Source organism: Oncorhynchus masou, chromosome 12 (assembly GCF_036934945.1).
Source record: "Oncorhynchus masou masou isolate Uvic2021 chromosome 12, UVic_Omas_1.1, whole genome shotgun sequence".
Taxonomy (NCBI): Eukaryota; Metazoa; Chordata; class Actinopteri; order Salmoniformes; family Salmonidae; genus Oncorhynchus; species Oncorhynchus masou.
The window spans coordinates 33,905,377-33,927,294 of record NC_088223.1 but is presented as its reverse complement, the minus strand read 5'-3'; the positions used below and the strand labels follow the sequence as shown (position 1 = coordinate 33,927,294).

The window sequence follows — 21,918 nt, the reverse complement described above, 5'->3', positions numbered from 1 at the left end:
TACACTTCAACTATGACAGACAAAATGAGGGGGAAAAAATCCAGAAAATCACATTGTAGGATTTTTTTAAATGAATTTATTTGCAAATTATGGTGGAAAATAAGTATTTAGTCACCTACAAACAAGCAAGATTTCTGGCTCTCACAGACCTGTAACTTCTTTAAGAGGCTCCTCTGTCCTCCACTCGTTACCTGTATTAATGGCACCTGTTTGAACTTGTTATCAGTATAAAAGACACCTGTCCACAACCTCAAACAGTCACACTCCAAACTCCACTATGGCCAAGACCAAAGAGCTGTCAAAGCTGTCAGAGCTGTCTGCACCAGGCTGGGAAGACTGAATCTGCAATGGGTAAGCAGCTTGGTTTGAATAAATCAACTGTGGGAGCAATTATTAGGAAATGGAAGACGTACAAGACCACTGATAATCTCCCTCGATCTGGGGCTCCACGCAAGAACTCACCCCGTGGGGTCAAAATGATCACAAGAACGGTGAGCAAAAATTTCAGAACCACAGGGGGGGGACCTAGTGAATAACCTGCAGAGAGCTGGGACCAAAGTAACAAAGCCTACCATCAGTAACACACTACGCTGCCAGGGACTCAAATCCTGCAGTGCCAGATGTGTCCCCTTGCTTAAGCCTGTACATGTCCAGGCCCATCTGAAGTTTGCTAGAGAGCATTTGGGTGATCCAGAAGAAGATTGGGAGAATGTCATATGGTCAGATGAAACCAAAATAGAACTTTTTGGTAAAAACTCAACTCATCGTGTTTGGAGGACAAAGAATGCTGAGTTGCATCCAAAGAACACCATACCTACTGTGAAGCATGGGGGTGGAAACATCATGCTTTGGGGCTGTTTTTCTGCAAAGGGACCAGGACGACTGATCCGTGTAAAGGAAAGATTGAATGGGGCCATGTATCGTGAGATTTTGAGTGAAAACCTCCTTCGATCAGCAAGGGCATTGAAGATGAAATGTGGCTGGGTCTTTCAGCATGACAATGATCCCAAACACACCGCCCGGGCAACGAAGGAGTGGCTTCGTAAGAAGCATTTCAAGATCCTGGAGTGGCCTAGCCAGTCTCCAGATCTCAACCCCATAGAAAATCTTTGGAGGGAGTTGAAAGTCCGTGTTGCCCAGCAACAGCTCCAAAACATCACTGCTCTAGAGGAGATTTGCATGGAGGAATGGGCCAAAATACCAGCAACAGTGTGTGAAAACATTTGACCTCTGTCATTGCCAACAAAGGGTATATAACAAAGTATTGAGAAACTTTTGTTATTGACCAAGTACTTATTTTCCACCATAATTTGCAAATAAATTCATAAAAAAATCCTACAATGTGATTTTATGGATTTTTTTTTTCATGTTGTCTGTCATAGTTGAAGTGTACCTATGATGAAAATTACAGGCCTCATCTTTTTAAGTGGGAGAACTTGCACAATTGGTGGCTGACTAAATACTTCTTTGCCCCGCTGTATATATTTATTTTTTCGTAATTGTAATCACAATTTACCAGAAGGCATGTAGTCCTTGGCTGACAGTGTAGTAGTGTGGGCTCAATAGCATCTCATTACTATGCAAGATCTTGAAGAATCAGCTGTAGATGTGATGAAAGAATACACTGTGCATGCAGAGGGTTGCAATTCTATTGAATTGGAGATAGGTTAACCAAAGTATGCCACAACACCTAGAATTGCCTTGTGTATCCCACAAAAATGGTTCACTGTTATAAGCTAACTGTTTTGACGAATTTAAGCAAAATTCTCCAAATTCCAGGGCTTGACTTCTCATGGAAAGTTTCCAACCCTTTGCAACTACTACTGACAGCACAGTGGATCGACAAGGATTTCGCACTGAGGAAAGCCGTCTTGCATGCTCAAGAGTTTGCTGGTTCTCATACCACTGCTGCCATTTCAATGGCACGTTTGAAACTTGGAAACATGAACAATCCAAGTCCCTTTTGAAAAACTGACTTGAGAAATAAGCACAACTGTGTCTGCAGCAGACGTGATACCCTGTCATGGCATTGAAACGCCGGCTCAACAAAACAGCCAACACAGACCATCGGGATAACTTGGAAAAGTACTCTACTAGAGGCTGTGAACAAGCGATTCGGTTGCATTCTCTCTGAGCCTCCACTGTGTGGCCACCATGCTCGATGCTAGGTACAAGGACCGCTACTTCGATGCAGACCAGAAACGGGGTTTACGTGAAATGTTAGACACAGCTGGACAAGATGGAAAAGGACACAGTGACAGTGCGCACCGGGGAAGAGAGGCCAGGTGTAGACAGAGCTGAAACTTGACTGCTTGACATGTATGATGAAATCCTGGTTGAGACTGAACAAAGAAACAGCACAGCCAGTAAGTGATGGGGACATACTTAAATACTTACAAAAAATAACTTTTTGGTCAGTTAGTGTGTGTGTTCAACTATGTAACTGTACTAGAATGCTTTTAGCTGCTGTAAAAAATAATTTAATATCTGTATCGGGTATTTTTGGAAAGGAAAATATCGGATATTGGTATCGGCCAACAATGTCATATCGGTGTATAACTAGTTGTAGTCTGATCATTTTCTCTCAATAACATTGCGTTATTGGAGTTTGTGTACAGGAATCGCCTAACTTACAAAGCGGTTTGTCTTACAGTATGTTAGACCTGTGGTCAAATCAGTATAATAAGTATTTTATGCTTTTCTCCGTTTGCCAGGCATAGCCTATTAACCCCAATATCTGGTCAACCTCTGCTGTAGTTAAAATAAGATTTTTTTAAATAATTAAAAGATGCCCGTTACAAATGCAAGAGAATTGCCTCGTTTTAAGAATATGGTGTAGAAATGTTTACCTCAGGTGTTCAGGGCAGGTGCAGAAACTAATTGGTGATGGTGTGCTTTCTGCTCACTCTCTGTTAGCTAAATGAGTACAAACACATTTTTGATAGTGTGAGAGCCAAGAGACATGGTTGAGATAGACAACCACGTTTACAAGCTAACCTCCTTGTGACCCGACTCTGTGCTGTTTAGAATTCCACAGAATAGTGTTTGTTGGCCGTCGGCAAAGACCTGACTATCACTTTACAGAACTCATTTTTGTTGTTGACATGAGGATTTTTGGAGTTCCTCGTCTCGTTGGTCTTGAGGAAATGCCCTCGGGTAGTACATTTCTGCTGTTTGCAAACTCTCTCATCTCCATTTCCATCAGGCTTTACTTAACCACTCGGCCTCAGACAGTGGGGCCTCAGTCGGCTGGAGCCAGCCACCAATGTAGTTGCCATTACGCAACATGTGGAACAGGAGTTGTGTACACATGCGTGCTCTTACACCCGGACACATTTTATAGATACACAAGTTTTAGTGAATGACGTTTTATTGGAGTGTGACACAAGGAATCACACAAGTGTTGATATCATTACAAATGGATGTCCATCACGGTAGTTATTCAGATTCAAAATGGCATCAAAATGCCAAGAGAAACATGAGTCCTGTATCCACAATTGTGTTCAGTGTGAGATTGAAAATAATCTCTTAGGATTAGTTTCCACTGAGGTCTCTTCATTTCCTCGCTGAGGCGAGCCTTGAACCCCTGTGTGTGTGTGTGTCTGTGTGTGTGTCCAGATAGCTGACAGGTAATGGAAAGGATCCCTCCCAATCCCCAGGATGACAGGTCTTATCTGCAGTGTTGCGCAACAACAACCCCCCCCCCCCCCACTTCACGCTCTTTCTAAATGGGTGGCTGCTCACACAGTAGCCCAGCCTTGCTCATTCATGAGTAACCAACCCATGAGACATGACCCATAGAGCAACACCGTAGTCAGGAAATATAGTATTCACTCCCTCTGTCAACTGTCTCGCATGGCAAATTCTACAATGTGACGTGTTACGTTTGTATTCACAGGTAAGGAGCTCACAGATGTTTTGGACTTCTAGATACGAAAGTTTATTTTACTATTTCAATTGAAGTCAATGTGACTCTAAATGTAAACTCATCTCTTTAGCCGATATCCTGCCCCATTTTCCACTCCAGCTGTGTTGCGTTTAAAATACCTGTCTGAAGGTATGTGAAACAGCAAAATCAACTGTTGCTTGTTTGTCTGCGCAAGGCCTCCTCCACACGGCCTTACTCAGGACCCCTGTGAATCCCTTGCCAAGCTTGGATGGGTTGCGGACAACATTTCACTTGAACCTTTGCCAAGGACTGTTTGCTTTCCTCCCCGGGCCTCATGAGACTTGATCTGTGTGAAGTCATGCTCTGCGGAGAGTTTACGTCTCAGAGCGTGCCTGCAAGGGTGTGGAGTCTGATTCATCTGGCTGTGCATGGGTGTGATGGTGCAAGTGTGTGACGTGTTTGTGGGGGTCATTAGCCAACGGACATCATTCATACCCACCCCAGTCAGACTGAGAAAGACCTGTGAACTTTCGTTCTGAGTGTAGAGGAACTTTGAGGTTGTGGGAGAATCTTCCAGGGTGCTTTTTGCACACCCCGGGGAGAGGGAGATGTGCCCAGTAATGATGAGTGTGGCTATACACATGAATATACACATGAATGAGTGTGAGAGGATGTGAAAGAAAATGTCTGGGGGGAGAGGAAAAAAGTGAGAGGAGACAAAGAGAGCAAATGTGGGTGAGAGGAAAAACAACATATGAGAAAGACCGGGCCACTGAAACAGTTGGCTTCAAGGAATAATCCACTCAAACTTTCTTTTGGTGTTTTTCCTCCCATTAGTCCACTGTTGATGCAGTCCCAAAATGTTGTGCATCTCCACAATCAAGTTTTCAATATATAGAACTTTCAAAAACCGAATTGTAATGATGTGGCAAGTTACAAATAGCTTTTTGACAGTCCTATAGCTCAACTTGATTGCTATTTTGTGACTGCATCAACAGTGGACTAATGAAGAAAATACCAAAATTAAAGTTTGAGTGGATATTCTTTGAAGTGAAAATGATCAACAGCACGTGAGTAAAACTTGATGTTGCGTTTTTCCATAATACAGTACCTCTTGGCCCAGCCTGAGCCGACAGCTGCTGGGTGGAGTTAGATCCTCACCCTACCCCACCCTATGTCCTTGCTTGAGGATGACGGGGTGGGGAAGGATCTATGGCAGTGTTGGTTCTTTATGCAGGGGTTACGTCTGTAATCTCCGGTTGCCACTAGATGAGGTTGTAATAAGAGCAGTTTTTTCTTTCTCTTCTAACAAATTCGGCGATATCTTTGACAAAATGATTGTCTATCAACAATGACAAGCAACTGGGGTCTGACAATCTGGATGAAGAATTACTGAGGATAATAGCGGACGATATTACCACTACTATTTGCCACATCTTCAATTTAAGCCTACTAGAAAGTGTGTGCCCTCAGGCCTGGAGGGAAGCTAAAGTCATTCCGCTACCAAAGAATAGTAAAGCCCCCTTTACTGGCTCAAATAGCCGACCAATCAGCCTGTTACCAACCCTTAGTAAACCTCTAGAACAAATTGTGTTTGACCAGATACAATGCTATTTCACAGTAACAAATTGACAACAGCCTTTCAGCACGCATATAGGGAAGGACACTCAACAAGCACAGCACTTACACAAATGACTGATTGGCTGAGAGAAATTTGTTAAAATTACTTTGGGGGCTGTCTTGTTAGACTTCAGTGCAGCACTGTCTCTTTTTCAGTAGGAGAGGGAGAGACTATGGCTGCCCCACTCTTGCGAACACCCATCTATCCACTACGCAATGTTATCTTTCTCGCTCATTTTTCTCAATAAAAGCCTGAAACTATGTCTGAAGACTGACACCTTGAGGAAGCGATAGGAAAAGGAATCTGGTTGATATCCCTTTAAATGGAGCGAAGGCAGGCTATGGAACATGGAGCTTTCAAAATAGAATCCACTTCCTGGTTTGATTTTCCTCAGGTTTTCACCTGCAATATCAGGTATGTTATACTCAGACAATATTTTGACAATTTTAGATACTTTAGTGTTTTCTATCCATATGTCAATTATATGCATATTCTAGCATATGGGCCTGAAATAGGCCGTTTACTTTCGGAACGTTATTTATAAAAATGCTGCCCCCTAGCTGAAAGAGGTTAACAAAGAGCTGCAGTTAGTTTCAGAATGGGTAGCAATGAATAAGTTAGTCCTAAATATTTCCAAAACTAAGAGCATTGTATTTGGGACATATCATTCACTATACCTCACCTACATCTCGTAATGAATAATGTTCAAAACATTGATACAACAATAGCTAAGATGGGGAGAAGTCTGTCCATAATAAAGCGCTGCTCTGCCTTAACACTATCAGCAAGGCAGGTCCGGCAGGTCCTGGTTTTGTTGCACCTGGACTGTTCAGTCGTGTGGTCAGCTGCCACAGAGGGACTTGGGAAAATTGCAGTTGGCTCAGAACAGGGCAGCACGGCTGGCCCTTGGATGCACACAGAGAGCTAACGTTAATGACATGCATGTCGATCTCTCATGGCTCAAAGTGAAAGAGCGATTGACTTCCTCATTACTTGTTTTTGTAAGAGGTGTTGACAAGCTGAAGTCACTGAGCGGTCTGTTTTTAAAATACTAGCACAGAGCTCGGACACCCATGCATACCCCACAAGACATGCCACCAGAGGTCCCTTCACAGTCCCCAAGTCCAGAACAGACTATGGGAGACGCACAGTACTACATAGAGCCATGACTACATGGAACTCTATTCCACATCAGGTGCACGTAGTAGATTCAGATTTTTTTTTTAAACAGGTAAAAATATACCTTATGGAACAGCGGGACTGTGAAGTAACACACACACCATAACATACGCACTATACACACACACACACACACACACACACTTGGATTTTGCGTTGTAGATATGTGGTAGTGGAGTAGGGGCCCGAGGGGGCACACTTAGTGTGTTATACAATTTTAACATTACAGAATTCATAACTGCCTTAATTTTGCCTGACTTCAGGAAGAGTAGCTGCTGCTGTAGTGTAGCTACATACTGAAGAAAATCATACACCATTATTGCCTGATGATCTTCTGAACTTCCCAATACCTTTCTGATGCATTTCAGTCACTTCAAACCATACTTCCTTCAGATTGAAATACTTTCAAAATTACTCTGAGTCTGATTTGTAATAGGCCCAATTAAAGAAGTTAACATTGGCCATTGATTACCTAACTGTTTTTGACATGGTGGGGTTGCAAAACAATTTTGATATGAAAATGGGGTCCCGGGCCAAAAACGTTTGGGAACCCCTGTCGATGGCTTTGCCTGGGAGGCTGAGAAGAGACTGTTGGTTTTGACTAAACACATCTAACGTGATTGGTGCTGATCAAATGTTCACTGTCGAACCTTGAGTCTGGCCCTCGTTTGTGTACACAGCATTGAGATCTGGAACACACATGGCTTGGCCCGAGTCCAGTTCTTCCTGGATTAACCAAAACTGAGCACCCGAGAGAGAGACGACCCATATCAGACCCAGAGGTGAGGGGGTGGTGCCTTTCAGACAAGTATTTTAATGCAACTCAGCTGGAGTGGAAAATGGGGCAGGATATCGGCTAAAGAGATGAGTTTAAATTTAGAGTCACACTGACTTCACTTGAAATAGTAAAATATCAAACTTTCATGTCTAGGAGTTCTAAAAAAAATAATGTGTTAGTCCACTGTTGATGCAGTCACAAAATAGCAATCAAGTTTTCAAGATATTGGACTGTCAAAAAGCTATTTGTAACTTGCCACATCATTACAGTCCGGTTTTTGAAAGCCCTATATCTTGAAAACTTGATTGCTGACATGCACAACATTTTGGGACTGCATCAACAGTGAACTAATGGAAGAAGAAATAAATACCAAAAGAAAGTTAGAGTGGATTTTCTGTCTTCTCTCTCCCCTAGAAAACCCCTGAATAATGTAAATAATTAATTAATTAATGTGTATTGCCATCCTCCCATTTCTTGGCGCAACCACTTCTGTGAGCGAGAATCCCAGTGGAGGAGCACATCCCCGTTGAAGCATAGACCGAACTCATCATTACTACGCACATCTCTCTCCCTGGGGTGGGCAAACAGCACACTGGAAGTTTCTCCCACCACCTCAGTACCTCTACGCTCAGATGGGCTGGGTATGAATGTTGACTGATGTCTCCCACAAACACGTCACACTCTTGCACTCTCACACACACACACACACACACACACACACCCACGCATGCATGGCCAGATTAATCATCACAGATTCCACACCCTTGCAGGCACGCGCTGAGACGTAAACTCTCTGCAGAGCATGACTTCACACAGATCCAAGTCTCCTGAGGCCCGAGGAGTAAAGCAAACAGTCCTTGGCAACCGTTCAAGTGAAATGTTGTCCGCAACTCCAGCAACCTTGGCAAGGGATTCACAGGGGTCCTCAGTAAGGCCGTGTGGAGGAGGCCTTGCCCAGACAAACAAGCAACAGTCGATTTTTGCTGTTTCACGTTCTCCACTAACTCCTAAGCTGAAGCGGTTTTCTCATGACCTCCACAACAAAGGAGCACTGTGTGCCCAGGGCCTGGAAAGAGCCACTTCATAGGTGGGGTGGGCATGGAGGACAAACAATTACCTTGATCGCTGAGCTGGTGTTTTTGCGATACGTCTCCCACTAACAGAGCTTGGAGAAGGACGGAGTGGTGAAAGGTGACCTTGCACACAATGAAACCAGTGTTCAACTCAAGAGGGGTGGCAAAAGCAACCTTGACCGGGGCCTAATGACAAGTGTTGACTACATTAAAACCAACATTTTCAACTGGAATGCTGTTCTGTTCAAAACATACACTGCAAAAAAATGGAATAAACAACACAATGACAATCAACTTCTGTGAGTCCACTTAGTATTGAAATTTTCATGCTGTTGTGCAAATGGCATTTATAGGCATTTAGACACCCCCAATAAGGAGTGGTTCTGCAGGTGGGGACCACAAACCACTTCTCAGTTCCTATGCTTCCTGGCTGATGTTTTGGTCACTTTTGAACGCTGGCGGTGCTTTCACTCTAGTGGTAGCATGAGACTGAGTCTACAACCCACACAAGTGGCTCAGGTAGTGCAGCTCATCCAGGATGGCACATCAATGCGAGATGTGGCAAGAAGGTTTGCTGTGTCTGTCAGCGTAGTGTCCAGAGCATGGAGGTGCTACCAGGAGACAGGCCAGTACATCAGGAGACGTGGAGGAGGCCGTAGGAGGGCAACAACCCAGCAGCAGGACCGCTACCTCCGCCTTTGTGCAGGAGGAGCACTGCCAGAGCCCTGCAAAATGACCTCCAGCAGGCCACAAATGTGCATGTGTCTGCTCAAACGGTCAGAAACAGACTCCATGAGGGTGGTATGAGGGCCCGGCGTCCACAGGTGGGGGTTGTGCTTACAGCCCAACACCGTGCAAGACGTTTGGCATTTGCAAGAGAACACCAAGATTGGCAAATTCGCCACTGGCGCCCTGTGCTCTTCACAGATGACAGCAGGTTCACACTGAGCATGTGACAGTCTGGAGACGCCGTGGAGAACGTTCTGCTGCCTGCAACATCCTCCAGCATGACCGGTTTGGCGGTGGGTCAGTCATGGTGTGGGGTGGCATTTCTTTGGGGGGCCGCACAGCCCTCCATGTGCTCGCCAGACTGCCATTAGGTACCGAGATGAGATCCTCAGACCCTTTGTGAGACCATATGCTGGTGCTGTTGGCCCTGGGTTCCTCCTAATGAAAGACAATGCTAGACCTCATGTGGCTGGAGTGTGTCAGCAGTTCCTGCAAGAGGAAGGCATTGATGCTATGGACTGGCCCGCCCGTTCCCCAGACCTGACTCCAATTGAGCACATCTGGGACATCATGTCTCGCTTCATCCACCAACGCCACGTTGCACCACAGACTGTCCAGGAGTTGGCGGATGCTTTAGTCCAGGTCTGGGAGGAAATCCCTCAGGAGTCCATACACCAACTCATCGGGAGCATGCCCAGGCGTTGCAGGGATGTCATACAGGCACGTGGAGGCCACACACACTACTGAGCCTCATTTTTACTTGTTTTAAGGACATTACATCAAAGTTGAGAGTGACTCCAAATCCAGACCTCCATGGGTTGATCAATTTGATTTCCATTGATAATTTTTGTGATTTTTGTTGTCAGCACATTCAACTATGTAAAGAAAAAAGTATTTAAGAAGAATATTTCATTCATTCAGATCTAGGATGTGTTATTTTAGTGTTCCCTTTATTTTTTTGAGCAGTGTATTTATTGGCTGAATACATGACTAATTTGAGGACGTTACTGCATAAAATATTCAGATTGCTTAACCTTTGTACCCAGAGGTAGAACTTGCTTTCAATGCAAGGAAATGAAGACTTGTAGAGAATACTTCCCAAAAGCATCATTTTTAACGTCTTTATGATTCAGTCATATGATCGTTGCATTGATTCCAGGGTTCTAAGTATAGTGGTTGATGTAAATGGTTCCCAAGCTCTCTGCTACAATGACACAAACCAATCAAACCACCACGCTGTCTTCACTGCAGCTCATACAGAGTAAACCCATATTTCACCAAACTTTGTACTGTTGCAAAAACTACTCTTCAGAGTTCAAGCGGAACTAGTCTTGTCCACCAGCCGTGTGTCTGACAGCTGTGAACCCAGGAAAGCCATGCGAAAGCAGAACGAATGCATTCACAAGTCTTCAAAAAAAACAACAGTTTCTGTGAAAAGTGTGAAATAGGCCTAATCAATGTAATCTGTTTGACTGTTGACTGGTTTTGAGGAATTGCCTAAAGCGGTTTTCTGGGTTCACTCACAGCAGTTACTGTTCGTCTCATTAATGTTGTCAATGTTTTGTCGTCTGTAACGCCCATGGCGTTCTAGTATTAGCTTCCGACGCCCCAGGCTTACGTGTTCTCTCTTGACAGGAGGTACAGGAGATATTGTAACATATCATAACAGTTTTCTGGGTGGCAGTGCCTCTGTTCAGTAAGCAGAAGTGTTCGAACAATTCAGAACACTGGTGTACTTGTCAGGCATCCACACGTATAGATCACTATACACGCATGCATTTGTGCTGTGTTTAAATCGAGGCCTGTGTTAAATTTAAGGGTTGTGTGCGTGCATGTGTTTTGAACACCTCTTTTATGTGTAGCCGTGTTTGAGTCAGGACTCTGTGTTTCTGTGAATGCATTCGATAGCTGGTCGTATGGTTGAGCCGCGGTACATGTTTCCGCTGTTGTGTTAGCACATCACTCCAAATCTCTATCTTATAAAACCGAGATCTCATCTCACCAGAAATACTGCCCTAAGCAGGAAGTGGCTTTGTGCTTTGTTCATCAGCTCAATGTCACACATACACAGGCATCTTTCGCAATCACTGAACACAAAGCTGTCATAGTGAAGCTCTGTGCCGATTTCAAAAATAAATGATATATACACATACAGTTGAAGTCGGAAGTTTACATAGTTTGGTTGGAGTCATTAAACCTAGTTTTTCAACCACTCCACACATTTCTTGTTATCAAGCTATAGATTTGGCAAGTCAGTTAGGACATCTACTTTGACACAAGTAATTTTTCCAACAATTGTTTACAGACGGATTATTTCACTTATAATTCACTGTATCACAATTGCAGTGGGTCAGAAGTTTACATACAAAGTTGACTGTGCCTTTTAAACAGCTTGGAAAATTCCCATATATAATGTCATGGCTTTAGAAGCTTCTGATAGGCCAATTAACATAATTTGAGACAATTGGAGGTGTACCTGCCGATTTATTTCAAGGCCTACCTTCAAACTCAGTGCATCTTTGCTTGGCATAAAAGGAAAATCTAAATAAATCAGCCAAGACCTCAGAAAAAAAATTGTAGACCTCCACAAGTCTGGTTCATCCTTGGGAGAAATGTACAACTGCCTGAAGGTAACACGTTCATCTATACAAACAATAGTACACAAGTATAAACACCATGGGATCACGCAGCCGTCATACCGCTCAGGAAGGAGGCATTCTGTCTCCTAGAGATGAACGTACTTTGGTGCGAAAAGTGCAAATCAATCCCAGAACAACAGCAAAGGACCTTGTGAAGATATTGGAGGAAACAGGTACAAAAGTATCTAAATCCACAGTAAAACGAGTCCTATATCGACATAACCTGAAAGGCCGCTCAGCAAGGAAGAATCCACTGCTCCAAAACCGCCATAAAAAGCCAGACTATGGTTTGCAACTGCACATGGGGACAAAGATTGTACTTTTTGGAGAAATGTCCTCTGGTCTGATGAAACAAAAATATAACCTTTTGGCCATAATGACCATTGTTATGTTTGGAGGAAAAAGGGGATGTTTGCAAGCCGAAGAACACCATCCCAACCGTGAAGCACGGGGGTGGCAGCATCATGTTGTGGTGGTGCTTTGCTGCAGGAGGGATTGGTGCACTTCACAATATAGATGGCATCATGATGATGGAAGATTGTGTGGATATATTGAAGCAACATCTCAAGGCATCAGTCAGGAGGTTCTTAGTCGCAAATGGGTCTTCCAACTGGACAATGACCCCAAGCGTACTTCCAATGTTGTGGCAAAATGGCTTAAGGACAACAAAGTCAAGGTATTGGAGTGGCCATCACAATTCCCTGACCTCAATCCTATAGAACATTTGTGGGCAGAACTGAAAAAGTGTGTGCGAGCAAGGAGGCCTACAAACCTGACTCAGATACACCAGCTCTGTCAGGAGGAATCGGCCAAAATTTACCCAACATCGACAACAGCCACCCTCGAAGCAGCGTTACCCATGCAGAGCAAGGGGAATAACTACTCCAAGTCTCAGAGCGAGTGACGTTTGAAACTCTATTAGCGCACCCGCTAACTCGCTAGCTTTTTGACATTGGTTACACCAGCCTAATCTCGGGAGTAGAATAGGCTTGAAGTCATAAACAGCTCAATGCTTGAAGCATTAAGAGCTGCTGATAAAAAAACGCACAGAATTGCTGTTTGAATGAATGCTTACGAGCCTGCTGCTGCCTACCATCGCTCAGTCAGACTGCTCTATCAAATCATAGACTTAATTATAACATAATAACACACAGAAATACGAGCTTTTGGTCATTAATATGGTCTAATCCGGAAACTATCATCTCGAAAACAAGACGTTTATTCTTTCAGTGAAATACGGAACCGTTACGTATTTTATCTAACGGGTGGCATCCCTACGTCTAAATATTCCTGTTACATTGCACAACCTTCAATATTATGTCATAATTACTTAACATTCTGGCAAATTAGTTGGCAACGAGCCAGGCGGCCCAAACTGTTGCATAAACTCTGACTCTGCGGGCAATGAATGCAAGAGAAGTGACACAATTTCACCTGGTTAATATTGCCTGCTATCCTGGATTTCTTTTAGTTAAATATGCATGTTTAAAAATATATTCTTCTGTGTATTGATTTTAAGAAAGGCATTGATGTTTATGGTTAGGGACAGTCGTGCAGCAATTGTGCTTTTTTTTTCCACAAATGCGCTTTTGTTAAATCATCCCCCGTTTGGCGAAGTTGGCTGTCTTTGTTAGGAAGAAATGGTCTTCACACAGTTCGCAACGAGCCAGGCGGCCCAAACTGCTGCCAAATCGCTGTCCAAAAATACCGATTTCCTATTGTTATGAAAACTTGAAATCATCCCTAATTAATGGGTCGACCTCTAGTCCAAGCACACCAAGCCAGTCGTGGCGGATGGTCTCCTGAGGGATCTCCTCCCAGACCTGGACTAAAGCATCCGCCAACTCCTGGACAGTCTGTGGTGCAACGTGGAGTTGGTGGATGGAGCGAGACATGATGTCCCAGATGTGCTCAATTAGATTCAGGTCTGGGGAACGGGCGGGCCAGTCCATAGCATCAATGCCTTCCTCTTGCAGGAACTGCTGACACACTCCAGCCACATGAGGTCTAGCATTGTCTTGCATTAGGAGGAACCCAGGGCCAACTGCACCAGCATATGGTCTCACAAGTGTTCCCTTTATTTTTTTTTTGAGCAGTGTGTGTGTGTATGTATATATGTGTATATATATATATATTAGTTGCAGGTTAATGCGTCTTGATTCTTGTCCTGTAGGCTAACTTTGTTTTCCCCTTAGATATGCCAGCTGCAATCAAAATTGGCTATATTGTCAAAAAAAATTATTTTTTTATATATAACTTTTCTAATTTTTTTTTTTACTTGACACTTATTTTTCTTAACTGCATTGTTGGTTAAGGGCTTGTAAGTAAGCATTTTCACTGTACGGTTGTATTCTGCGCATGTGACAAATAACATTTGATTTGACGTTTCTGCTGCTGAAAATGTAGGCCTAAGCCAATATTCTTTTAGACCATTTACTAGCTACTCGAATCCAACATGGATAGCATATGCGAGATTTGAACCCACGACCTCTGTGGGGCTGACACCATGTTCCAACTATCTGATGATACTCCATGATTTATATGAAGGTCCACCTCTACCTGTATGCACTTTCTTTTGAATGGGAAGCCTAATGCCTGTCACTTTAATCTATTGCTTAACAGGTTCACCTGGGAGGTGTCTCAGCCACTTCGACAGCTCGGACGTCGGCAACACCACGACACTGTTGCTAAGCGATGACGGCGACACGCTGTTTGTGGGAGCGCGGAACGCAGTTCTCTCATTGGATGTCAGCCAGGAGGATGCCATTGTGATGAGGAGCAAGGTGCGGAGCTGACATTTACACCCGTGTTATTAACATTGTATTATGAGCTCTATGAGACTTCATGAAGCTTTATAGACCCCATATGTTTTAAAACTCATGCATAAGACCACCAGATTTTGTGGGAAAATACTTCAGCCTTACAGTTCATGCAGGCTATATCGGATCAGCAGTTTTCTATTGGTAAATATTCAACACTGCCTGGAGCTCGTCTATGCTGCAGAAAATGTCCCCCTCCGGTGGTTTAGTTCAGTGGTTGTTATGTGAAACACAAACACAGCTGGTTCAAGTCTGAACACTGACCTCTCTCCCTTCATCCTTCTCTCAGCTGGACTGGTCCCCCTCAGAGAAGGACCTGGACGAATGCTCCATGAAGGGCAAGAAAAAGGCAAGTTAACCCTGGCTCATACAACCCACCCATTTAGTGTTAATGCCACATGCGGATAGTGTTTCCCCCTAGATTTGATCTTGGACAGGCAATGAATATCGCAAGGTTTTTCAATAGCACTTAATTTTAACTTTAGAGCTTAAATAATAACTTTATTTTAGAATTATAAATGACAAAGCAAGTAGGTGGGGCGATTATAAGGCTGGGCAAGCGGGTCGGTCTTAGGGAGGTTAAACATGACTCACCAGAGGCACAGCTGTCGCTGCGTTCCACTACCATCCACCCCAGCAAGACTGTAATTCCCTAATGGAACTTTTTTTTGCTATTTGATTGATTGGATAACTTACACCGGCTTCCTGGCTGTCAATGTGTTTGCAATACGAAAGGAGGAAGTTGACACACGATGGTCTTAGCCAATAGGGATTAGCAGATTTATGGACCTGTAGGTAAAGTGTTCTTGTTAACTCAGAAATCTGCGTTTTTCACAGAAGATGAAATGTCTTGCTGCATTTTGTAAACACAGATCTAAAATGCTTATTGTTATTTCTGTTCAGCGTCAGACTAACTTTGGGCTTCAGTTGCACTTCTCCACTTGGATGAGAATTCACAAACAGGCATTCGTTTAGCAGACAGTGTCGCTACTTTTGTCTGGTACTTTTCTGTGTATCCTACTTTCCCTGGTAAAATGCCATATTAACTCCAAGCAAAACATTAGTAAATGCAAATGGCTACTTTCTTTTGATCAACTTTAGAAATATGATGGCCATCTGTAGTCTTAGCAAAAAAGACCTTGCTTTTTCATTGTGAACGCGTTTACTTGTGTAGCTTCTAGCCAAATAGCGTTGCACTTCTGTTGCCATCCGATGAAGCTATTTCCTGCCGAATGTATTGTACTAATGTATTTACTGTGGTGAAAAACTATAGTTGCATGCCCCTGATCACTCTTTTGAAGACAAAAGAACTGACATTCAAAATAAAACACAGGTGAAATGCGTTAAAACGCAGATTTTTTGGGATGGTCTGTGTTTTGAAAATGCAGATTTATGAACTCTCAACGCGACCCCTGACGTTGCGTCACATGCAATGGCCTTAGCTACATTTGACATATCTTCCTCTGACTGGTCAAACAAAGCCATTCTACACACATCCATAGTATACATCAGATGAGAGATGACCATAATGGCCATGCATACAAAGACCAATTCCATTATATAATATAGACTTGATCCTCTTCAAAGGTTATGCGAGAGCTTATACACGAAGGTACCTTGCACAGCTTTATGCACAAAGGTAAATATGTGTCATTACCAACATGCCCCATATCCCATGATTAAGGATTGAGAAAGGAGCTAGGATAAGTTATATCTTAGAGGTATAAAGAAATGATGCGATGCAAGCTGGTCTGTGTGTGTGTGTGTTGGGGGAGAATATGCGCAATTCTCGCAATAAAAACTTCCCAATTGATCGAATTCAAGTTAAAAACATGGCGTTTCGGCCGCCAATGGCCTCCATCAGAATGACCGTTGTTGGGGCAGAAACAAGGAACTGCCAAGGCTTATTGTAATGCAGGTCTTCCATGAAGTAAGCCTCCACATGTGGCTCCATTAAACTAAGTTAATAGGATTAGGGTGACCAGCGCTAACGGTGCTTCCTCCCCCTTACCTGCTATCTTTAGGCAGACTAATCTAGAGGTGAAAGAAATGCACACCTATTTAGGCGAGGTGCTGGCTGGCGGAGTGGAACACTTTTTTTAAAACAAAAATAAAAGTGAAGGGCCTCCCGGATGGCGCAGTGGTCTAGGGCACTACATCGCAGTGCTAGCTGTGCCACCAGAGACTCTGGGTTTGCGCCCAGGCTCTGTCGCAGCCGGCCGCAACCGGGAAATCTGTGGGGCGATGCACAATTGGCCTAGCGTCGTCCGGGTTAGGGAGGGTTTGGCCGGTAGGGATATCCTTGTCTCATCGCGCACTAGCGACTCCTGTGGCAGGCCGGGTGCAGTGCAGGCTAAACAGGTCGCCAGGTGCACGGTGTTTTCTCCGACACATTGGTGCGGCTGGCTTCCGGGTTGGATGCGCGCTGTGTTAAGTAGCAGTGCGGCTTGATTGGGTTGTGTTTCGGAGGACGCATGGCTTTCGACCTTGGTCTCTCCCGAGCTTGTATGGGAGTTGTAGCGATGAGACAAGATGATAGTAACTAACAATTGGATACCACGAAATTGGGGAGAAAAGGGGGTAAAATTTGAAAAAAAATAAAGGCGAGCCGCACACTCGAGGAGCTCAGATGCAAAAATATTTCTGTCCAACGTTCTGTTCAACAAACGAGCAGTCTTCATCAGGGTTTAACGTCTCTACAATATATTGGCATTGGACATGTCACCCACCCTAGGAGAGGGGGTGACCTCGACAATTTATTGTTGAAACGAGAGGCTGCTTGGATCTTTAATTTAAAGACCCTTGCTCCCTTCGTTCTCAATGTAGACTTTGATCTGAAGCCATTATTGTGATTTTGCTATTGTAAATGTTTGTAGGCTTATTGTCTCTATCCATTTATGTTTTTTGTATGCTATTTTAATATGAGAATTAACCAATGATATCAGGCCTCCCCCGGCCATGATTAGACACCTGTCTTTTGACACTATATAAATGAGTCATCCCACAGTGTTTGTCACTATACCCTGATGAAGACAGCTTGTCTGTCAAAACGTTGGACTTAAATATTTTTGCATCTGAGCTCCTAGAGTGTGTGGCTCTCCTTTATCTTTAGACAGACTGACACAAACTTTGTTGCAGGGTCACCCAGTTCTGGTTCTGGATGTTCATTGTGTTTTAGAGGTTTATTTATTTGGCTTGGCTATCACCCACAGTTGAAGTCGGAAGTTTACGTACACCGTAGTCAAACACATTAAAACTCAGTTTTCACAATTCCTGACATTTAATCCTAGTAAAACATTCATGAAATTCCCAGTGGGTCAGACGTTTACATGCACTCAATTAGTATTTGGTAGCATTGCCTTAAAATTGTTTTACTTCAGTCAAACGTTTTGGGTAGCCTTCCACAAGCTTCCCACAATAAGTTGGGTGAATTTTGACCCATTCCTCATGACAGAGCTGGTGTACATGAGTCAGGTTTGTAAGCCTCCTTGCTCGCACACGCCTTTTCAGATCTGCCCACAAATGTTCTATAGGATTAAGGTCAGGGCTTTATGATAGCCACTCCAATTACTTGACTTTGTTGTCCTTAAGCCATTTTGCCTCAACTTTGGAAGTATGCTTGGGGTCATTGTCCATTTGGAAGACCCATTTGAGACCAAGTTTTAACTTCCTGACTGATGTCTTGAGATGTTGCTTCATTATACCCACATAATTTTCCTACCTTATGATAGCCATCTATTTTGTGAAGTGCACTATTCCCTCCTGCAGCAAAGCACCCCGCCCAACATGATACTGCCACCCCTGTGCTTCACAGATGGGATGGTGTTCTTCAGCTTGCAAGCATCCCCCTTTTTCCTCCAAACAGTGGCCAAACAGTTCTATTGTTCTTTCATCAGACCGGAAAAGACCAAAAAGTACGATCTTTGCCCCCATGTGCAGTTGCAAACCATAGACTTGCTTTTTATGGCGGTTTTGGAGCAATGGCTCCTTCCTTGCTGAGCGGCCTTTCAGGTTATGTCGATATAGGACTCGTTTTACTGTGGATATAGTTACTTTTGTACCTGTTTCCTCCATCTTCACAAGGTCCTTTGCTGCTGTTCTGGGATTGATTTGCACTTTTCGCACCAAAGTACGTTCATCTCTAGGAGACCCAACGCGTCTCGTTCCTGAGCGGTATGACGGCTGCGTGGTCCCATGGTGTTTATACTTGCATACTATTGTTTGTACAGATGAACGTGGTACCTTCAGGCGTTTGGAAACTGCTCCCAAGGATGAACCAGAGTTGTGGAGGTCTACATTTTTTTTACTGAGGTCTTGGCTGATTTCTTTTGATTTTCCCATGATGTCAAGCAAAGAGGCACTGAGTTTGAAGGTAGTCCTTGAAATACATCCACAGGTACACCTCCAATTGACTCAATGTCAATTAGCCTATCAGACGCTTCTAAAGCCATGACATAATTTTCGGGAATTTTCTAAGCTGTTTAAAGGCATGGTCAACTTAGTGTATATAAACTTCTGGCTCACTGGAATTGTGATACAGTGAATGATAAGTGAAATAATCTGCCTGTAAACAATTGTTGGAAAAATAACTTGTGTCATGCACAAAGTAGATGTCCTAACCGACTTGCCAAAACTACGAGTGGTTGAAAAACGAGTTTTAATGACCCCAACCTAACTGTATGTGAACTTCTGACTTCAACTGTATCAAACTTTAAATTCAAACCCCAAAGTTTAAATTCCACAATTCCTAGAACAAGAGTATTGTGTAGACTGGAGTGACAGACAGTAGCACACAGTGTACCTCAAGGACCAGGATTAGGAAACCTTTTTCCAATATTTACCTGTCTTAATTTTCTCCATCTCTCCCCGCACTCACGTTTCTAGGAGCTGTAACTAGTTATTTGCACTATTTAAAAAAAAAAGTTATCTGTCTCCATCTTGTCCCCCCCTTCAGATGGACTGTCCCAACTTCATCCGGGTGCTGCAGTTCCTCAACTCCACGCACATGTACGCCTGTGGAACCTTCGCCTTTAGCCCACGCTGCGCTTACGTCGTAAGATTCTCTTTTCTCCTTCTCTGTGTTTCTTTTACTCCAATCTTTTACTGCCGTGACATACATTTGTACAGTATATTGTAACCCACACCTACATTAGATTATTTTCTTCAAATAATTTTCTCATACTCAAATGAGAACAAGCTTTATCGTCACTAAATGTATGATGCAGTGTACTCAAGGGCAAATAGTGAGGCCAAGAACTTAACAGGTTTTTAGTATTCATCCCACACAGTCTTGCATTTATCACTGTCTCAAGCTTATTTCATTGGTTGTTTATCCCGATTTGTTCTCTCCTTCCGTCACTGCCTCCCTCACCATCTCTTTTTTTTGGTCCATCTATCACTTCCTCTCTCTCACCCACTGAGTATCTTCTCCAACTCTCTTAAGAGGGTAATGGTGCTTGGTCATGGGCTGAACAGTAAACCCATATTAGATATTCAATGGCAACGACATTAGTGCCATGCACATCATGGCTGTAGGTCATTTTTTGCTCAGAAACGTGCTTGCCGGTGCTTCCCATGAAGTTGATAATTTCTTAATCCGGTTATGTGTGTGTGGTACTGAGCTCAACAACCTGCCCCAGCAATCTTTTCATACTCTGCTGGCTCGCCCCCCTGAGTGTGATGCTCAGGGGCTGAGAGTGTGTGTGTGCATTTCTGTGTGATAATGTTTAAGAGGCTGGATCCTCGCGTGACCACCAGTCCAGCCTGTCCAACTCGGGTCATGTTGGTGCTGGCAGCTTTGCTCGACTACACTCGCATAGCCAATGCTAGCCAGGTCAGAACATCCCTCATATAATGATTCCCAAGACTGGGCTACACTTGTCTCTATCTAGATAAAGACAATTCGGTTGCTCCTTCATATACTTAGCTAGAATTAAGCATCCTTTAGCGTCAAAGAAGCATGTGTTTCTTTAGTAGTCATTTTTACATTTTAGCCAGTTTTTACATGAGAGGTTATGGTCTCTAGTAGCCTAACACTTGTAGGTTTTTAGCAGCTACACTGGCAGCTCAAGCCACTTGATCAAGTATTTACCCTCATGAGCCGATGTTCAATTGGCAGAAAATATACTCCAAGCCTAGTGTCATGCTTCAAAAGGACGCTTCGCTCATTCGGCCATTGTAGCAGGATTAATTAACTGCGGGGGAGGGTGTTACTCATGGCATATGCTCAGCAGAAAATGAAGTGTCCAGTGTAGCAGGTCTGTAACTATGGTCTTAGATAAAACTGCGCTAAACACGGATTAACGTAGGCTTCCTCATGAGTCATGACCTTTGGTGTGACCCTGCTCTGCTCTTTTCCTTACAGAACTCCGAGACGTTCTCCCTGGTGACGAGCCCCAGCGGAAAGCCAGAGGAGGGCAGAACAAGGAAATATAATTTGACAAAGCTGATGACCCCATACGACCCCAGTACCAACCAATGGCTAATGCACTCGGAATCCATCACCGTCTGGTGTCTACTCCTGAGAGATGACTCACAGGAAGTGGAGGGGGTAGCCAAACGTCCCTCTTCGTCTCATTGTAGGGTTAAGAATAGTGTGCGTGAAGGTGGTGGAGATTGCCATGATAACATGTTGCTGTTTTAATCTGTGATTGTGTGAGCGAGAGGAAGAGCAGACGCTGATAATCCTCTTGTCAATACATCCTTGGCCTGATGTCTTTATCATTATGTGGGCAACATGTGACTGCTAGCCAGCGTTACAGGAGGGTGGGCAGCAGTTTTGCATATGTATCCTGATCAGGCCTATAAATCTGCCAATGGCCATAATTAACATTTTATGTTTTCAAGATTGTGATTTCACTTGCCGTTTTTAATTTTGACTGATTGTGAGAATCTGTCCCCAGCAGAATCTGTCTCCAACATTGCAAACATCTGGGCCTCCCGGGTGGCGCAGTGGTTAAGGGTGCTGTACTGCAGCACCACCGGAGACTCACAGCCGGCTGTGACCGGGAGGTCCGTGGGGCGACTCACAATTGGCCTAGCGTTGTCCGGGTTAGGGAGGGTTTTGCTGGTAGGGAAATCCTTGTCTCATCGCGCACCAGCGACTCATGTGGCGGGCCGGAAGCAGTGCGCGCTAACCAAGGTTGCCAGGTGCACGGTGTTTCCTCCGACACATTGGTGCGTCTGGCTTCC

The 21,918-nt window shown here is 43.9% G+C and overlaps 1 protein-coding gene across 1 annotated transcript in view; it reads left to right on the top strand.

Moving 5' to 3' along the window:
- LOC135549890 (semaphorin-4A-like) overlaps positions 1–21,918 on the top strand; it is a 51,009-nt gene that overhangs the window by 19,940 nt on the left and 9,151 nt on the right. Inside the window, exons 3-6 of the mRNA XM_064980265.1 lie at positions 14,531–14,691; positions 15,017–15,076; positions 19,682–19,780; positions 21,092–21,194. Coding sequence (XP_064836337.1) covers positions 14,531–14,691; positions 15,017–15,076; positions 19,682–19,780; positions 21,092–21,194 — 423 coding nt within the window. The remainder of the gene's footprint in view (positions 1–14,530; positions 14,692–15,016; positions 15,077–19,681; positions 19,781–21,091; positions 21,195–21,918) is intronic.